The 6,000-nt window shown below is 54.6% G+C and overlaps 1 protein-coding gene across 1 annotated transcript in view; it reads right to left on the reverse strand.

Annotated features, from left to right (window-relative positions):
- The window catches only part of LOC131411474 (ephrin type-B receptor 1-like), an 84,101-nt gene extending 78,396 nt beyond the window's left edge, over positions 1-5,705 (reverse strand). The window contains exons 1-2 of the mRNA XM_058550356.1: positions 5,684-5,705; positions 5,306-5,370 (exon numbers count right to left, since the gene is read on the reverse strand). Of these exons, the coding sequence (XP_058406339.1) occupies positions 5,306-5,370; positions 5,684-5,705 (87 nt within the window). The remainder of the gene's footprint in view (positions 1-5,305; positions 5,371-5,683) is intronic.
- Positions 5,706-6,000: the final 295 nt, after the last annotated feature.

The following is a 6,000-nucleotide window of genomic DNA, read 5'->3' on the forward strand; positions in this document are numbered from 1 at the left end:
CATGCATGCACCCAGCTTGCTCATCCTGAAGGCTCATCAGGCTGGCCTCCGCACTCCAGATTTCCTTTTCTTTCTTCTACCCTCTTCCCATAATTCAATATTGGCAGATTTGCCTGAGGGACAGACAGTGAGGCAGGGAGGGTTGGGAAAAAGCAAAAGAGTGGAGAGGGACAGGCAGCATCTAGAAACCGGGGCAGACTTTTGAGAGGGGACTGTGCAACCATAAAGACCAATGCTTACTGAGCATTGCTGTGTCTGGCATGGCACCGAGTGTTTACCACGGGACCTCTGAACTCCCCCACTGCCCAGAGGTCCTGAAACGTGAAGGTCAGGGAAACTTTCGGGGCAGGGCTGGAAGCAAGGGTTTGGGAGAGGTAACTGAAGCCAGCCAGAGGGAGGGGTCACCAGCGGCACCACTGAGGGTCCCCAGGACACCCTTTGGTGGGAGTTCAGCCCCTGCCAGCATTTGTTACGTTATAAATGTATTTGTGGCTTTCTCCCTCTACTCACCAGGTGGCCTCTGATTCAGGTTAAACCTAAAAGCTTTAAATTAAAGCTGCAATTAGATTATAAAGCAACATTTCACATTGGAGCATAAATACTTTCTGTTTCTGACATGTAATATTATGATCCACTTTCTAGCAATATAATTGAAAACAATTTGTGGGCTATGTGTAGGTGGGCAGTCCAACTCCTTCCCATATCTGGTAGTTCTCAAGTACAGCAGTGAAGGCACCCAGTGAGCCCCATAAAAGCAAGAGTCCCTTAGCCTCTCTCTGGGGATCCCACCTCACAGGCCACGCATTGAAGATAGGATCCATTGCAATGCCAGCTGGGCCCCCTGGCAGAATTATGGTGCCTCTTCTAGGCAAGGCAAATCCAGTTCCTTGGGGACCCCCAGGCTACCAGAACAATGCCCACCCCCCCTTCTCCACCTTAAGCATGCATGGTGTCCTGACTGCAGAGAGACAATCTGAGGCCTTTGCCCCTTTCTGGGCTGGGGAGGGCACATCTCCTCCCACTGGGTTCCAGGAAGATGTAGACCACCCACCCAGCCTCCTAGCTTCTCAAATGCCCAACCCTAGGCCCACTCCCGGCACTTCTTCATCACCCAGGAGTACTCTGCGTGTCTTGAATCCAAGTGCTTCTCAAGGCTGCTCCCTCTGGTCCTCCTCCAGTCTCACTGGGACCTCCATCTGGGCCCTTGTACTTTGTCATAACGGTCGGTCCCTCCTGGCTTCACTCTTCTTCTCGTCAGGTAGATGCCAATCCCCTCTCGCCAATGTCCTCAGCTCTTACCGCTCCGGGCCCACCATTCTTGTAGAACCGCACCTCAGGATGACTGCACCTCCACACCTCCTCCAGGTACGGTCAGACAGCTGAAGGAGGCCTGCAGAGCAGGGCTGTCACAAACGCACGGCCTGCACACTTGCCATAACTAGGCCCTTACTCCCAGCCATATTCCTTCTGAGCATGCCAGCCTCTGTCCCCCTCTCCAACAGCAGCAGTTACTTCAAACCTTTTCCACCCTCCTAACACCTGTTACCCAAGACTGCCCATCCCTCACTCTCTGAACCTGGCCTCCAACCCCAGAGGGAAGATAGGAAGTTGAAAGAATTTTCTATCTTATGGCCTCTGTCACCAAACATGAGTACTCGCATCTCTCTGTAGGCACGTTATCTCTGTCCTGCCATTTCAACAGAAAAAGAGTCCCTTCCCCTGAAAGGCAAATGCACCCACAGCCCCCCGTTCCCTCCGTCTCTCATGCTCTGTCTTCCCTCCTCTTCACAAACTGCTGTCTCCATCTCCCCACCTCCCACTGATGCCTCAAGTCTCTGCTTTCTGGTTTCCTACTCTTGTCCCTTCTGAAACCCTCCACACGGGTCACCAATGGGGTCCCTATAACTAAACCCAGTGGAGACATTCAACACCCAGCAGCATTTGCCACTAGTATGCCCTCTTCCTCCTTGATACACGCTTCCCTCGGCTTCTGTGAGAGGACCACCTCTGGATTTTTTTTTTTTTGCGAGATCAGCTCTGTGCTAACATCTGCCAATCCTCTATTTTTTTTTTTTTTTGCTGAAGAAGACTGGCCCTGGGCCAACATCTGTGCCCATCTTCCTCCACTTTATATGGGACGACACCACAGCATGGCTTGCCAAGCAGTGCGTCGGTGCACACCCGGGATCTGAACCAGCGAACCCCGGGCCGCCGCAGCAGAGAGCGCGCACCCAACCGCTTGCGCCACCGGGCCAGACCCCCCGCCCCTTGATTTTTTCCTGCCTCCTTCCCAGTCCCCTTTGCAGGCTCTTCTTTCTCTACTTGACACTTCAATGCAGGTGCCTGTCCAAAGCTCTCACCTCTTCTCCCTCGAGACACTCTCCCGGGGAGACTGCAGCCACACGCTGGGCTCCCCCTACCCCATTGATATGGGGCTGCCTTCTGATTCCGTTGCCCAGGAGTCCAACGCTGACAGTGCCCATCCCTGTGGGTGGCCCTGAGGCGCTTCAAACTCAACAGGCCCAAAACTGACCTCAGCCTCCTCCCACCCATGCATGCTCCTCCTCCTGTGTCCCCATCTCCAAGAATGGCACCATCAGCCACCCACTTGCCCAGGTCAGAAACTTTCAGCAAGCATACATTGAGTCAGCTAGTGAACTAGATGCCAATTCTAATGGTGAACAAATAGGCAGAATCCTGGCCACCTTGGAGGCGACAATATGGCCACAGGTGGTGTTGGGGGGTAGAAATTAATCCAATACTAACACATAGAGATGTAAAATTTGCAACTGTGAAAAGTGCTATCAAGAAAAGTTCTCTGGCCCTGAGAGGACCTGTGATGGGGACTCAAGGTGGCTGGGGTGCGTGAAGGTGTCCCTGAGGATGGGCCCAGTGAGCCTGGGCCTGAAGACAATAAAGGAGAAGTCGAGAACTGCTCCGGTCTCTGGTCTTTACAATGTGCTAAGACGCAGCCCACCTGTCTGGGTGGGGGAAGGGGAGGAGGGTGAATTCTGCTTAGGCCACCCTGAGACTAGATGCCCGTGAGCATCCAGTGAAAGATGTGGCAGTCGGATCTGTGAGCCTGGGCTAGGGACACAAACTGGGGGGCCACTGGTGTGTTCACAGAATCGGAGGTGACTGTCCAGGATGAGAGCAGAGGGAGAAGGGCAGAGGGCTCAGGATGGAAGCATAGTCCTTGATCCTCCCTTTCCCCCCAGGCCAAGGGCCAGCCTGACCGTCCTGCTGGTGGCTATAATGCAGACAGGCTCTGAAGCTGCTCAGGGCACCAGAAGAAGAGCTATCTGGCTGTTTGTCCCCACAAGAAGAGTGTCAGGGAGGCCACTGAGCCGTGGCTGGTAACCAGTGGGAGGGCGAGCAGAGAGCAACCCAGCCAGTTGCTGTCTCTAAAGGGCATCGCTTGACTTTGAATGTTTCCCTAAAGGACAATCTTCCTTGGAAAGGAGACCAGAAGTTTAAAGAAGACAGGTGGTGTGTACAAAAATCAAGGGAAAAATTAACCATAAATCACATGACATCGATGCCTTGTGAAAACATACAAGCCTTCAAACAACCACGTAATTTGTAAAAGAGCGACAAGTTCTTAATATCCAGGCAACCTGAAGGGCTGCGCCTCATCAGCTTTGCCCAAAGCCCCCAGCAGGAGTGGGAAGCGCACCCTGGTTGCCCACAGTGCTCCCAGCAGGATGTGGACACCGTCAGAGTGGGCAGCGTTTGCCCCCAGCCCCTGCTCTGGAAACACCAGCTCGTCCTAGACCTTATCCTCTTGCCCCAAGGATGATGCCTGCGCTGGGGCAGTGTGTTTCTGCAACTGCTGGGACGGGTGAACGTGAGAGCCCTGGGAGAAGCACAGGGGCGGTCAGGCTGCCCTGCGACGTGGATGGCCCAATTAGAATCGTCCCCAAGCTGAACGGCCCATGAGGACTGCGGTGATGGGCACCACAGGGTGCAGTGCGGCACCGGGATAGCAGAGGCAGGGAAGGAGAGAGGCGTGTGGGGCAGATGAGGAAGCCCAGGGCCACCTTGCCCCCGCCACCCTCTCCCCCTTGCTGAGAGGCAGAGCCCACGCACTCCTCCCGCCCTCTCCCTTGTGAATAAGCCCGCAGCTGGCCTGTCATCCAAACCAGGATGAACCTCACACCCACCTCCTTCCTCTGCCTCTCCTCCCCACAGTCCATCCAGTGCCAAATGCTGCCAACGCTTCCTCCTTAGCTTCGCTCAAACTGTCCTCTGAGTACACGTTTTAATTCCACTCTTCTGACCCACCCCAGACAGCTGGAAGAGCCTCTTAAATGCCTTTCTCTCAACTGCTCCCCACGATCCTGTCGAGCAAGTGTGACTGTTTTATTCTCCTGCCCAGGATCTACCCATCGCCTACCGGATAAAATCCAAACTGCTCACTCAGCATGGCAGCCACGGTCCTTCACCATGTGCCACGTTCCACCTACACCCTGGCCCCTTCTCAGCACTGTCCACACCCTGCCATGTCCCAGACACACAGCCTCTTCTCTCTTAATCTTGTCATGACCCCACACCTTCAAACCAGCTATTCTTCCTACTTGGAATATCTTTCCAGACTCCCCATTCACCTCCTGTCAAACTCCTACTCACTCTCCAAAACCCAGCTCGCATGCACCTTCTCTATAAAGGCTTCTGGACTCCCTCCCAAATTTCTCACTCTCAACTCTGTGCCCACACCTGCCTGTTGATCTCTCCACTGCCACAAAGGAGAGATGTACTTCAGCCTATTCACGAACATGGTGGATCCCAAAGGAGACCATGAGCTCCTCAAGGCTGTTCCATCTTTGTAGCTTCAGGGTCTGGTCAGGTGCATGAATGCTGAATAAATGAATCAGGAACATCTCTCTAAGGCAACTCCAGGTGAGCTAGAGCCTTAGCCCTTCTGACTGCAGCTCCTCCCTCCTGCCCCTGCCTTCTCTGCCGCCCCATGGGCATCACAGATCTCTGATCTGCCTCAGCGCCACTGGCCTGAGTGCCCAGCTATTAGCAGCCACTGCCCCCATTCCCACACAGGCACAGCCCTGGTCACCTAGGGGCCAGCTCCCTGAAGGACTGTGTCAAGAGATGGTCTGCATCACCACACCAGGGAGCAGCTTAGGTCTGAGACCCTGCTGCTGCCCCTCTGTGGACAGGCAGTGGACACAGCTATTCACACCTATATTCCATCGCCTGAAGGTACTGCTCCTGGCAGGCTCTGCTCCCCCCCAGCCATTCTCGGGCCCAGGACTATACGATAGGATTGAAGGATGGATGGTCTGACACTCACCCCTGATGCGGGATTGGCTGTCCAGCCCAGCTCTGCAGTAGCTGTCCTGGTGTCCATTAAAGTTTCTGCAAATCAAAAAGAGAAAAACTGATGAGTCAGAAAGATTACTGGACAGTAGCTCTTACGTTCATGAAGTTACTCATGACCGTAAATGTCAGTGCTTGGAGCCTTGTGCCCTTGGCCAAGCCCGAGGCTCAGGGAGGGGAAGGGGTCGGCTAGGATGACGTGGCTCATGGCAGAGCTGGACAGACCTCAGGTCTCCTGATGCCAAGTCCCCTGCTCCCTGCCCAAATGACCCCAAGCCGCCTGTGGGGGTGAAGTCACCTGCCCAGCCACCACTTTACCCCCGAGATGCAGCTTCTTCCTGCATCACTCTACCTAGAGGCTCTGCCAGGGCCATGTTGACCTGGTAGCCAAACTTCCTTCCTTTCTCAGTCACCTCCTTCTGCCCTCTTCCTCCCCACTGGGCTGCTTCTCCAGCCTGGTCCATCTGCCCTCCTTTCTCCCACCACTCTCCTCTGCCTCACCAAGTTGACACTTGGGTGATTTCCCATCAACTCCTCTGGCCCGAGACTCAGCCCTCCTGTAGGTCCCTTTGCCCCTGGGCCCAGATCACCACCCACCCCCTTCCCCAAGACTCTGCTGGGGGCTCACACAGCTTTGAACACAAATGCACATCTCGGATCCCAGCAGCT

The sequence above is a fragment of the Diceros bicornis genome, chromosome 2, assembly GCF_020826845.1.
Source record: "Diceros bicornis minor isolate mBicDic1 chromosome 2, mDicBic1.mat.cur, whole genome shotgun sequence".
Lineage (NCBI taxonomy): Eukaryota > Metazoa > Chordata > Mammalia > Perissodactyla > Rhinocerotidae > Diceros > Diceros bicornis.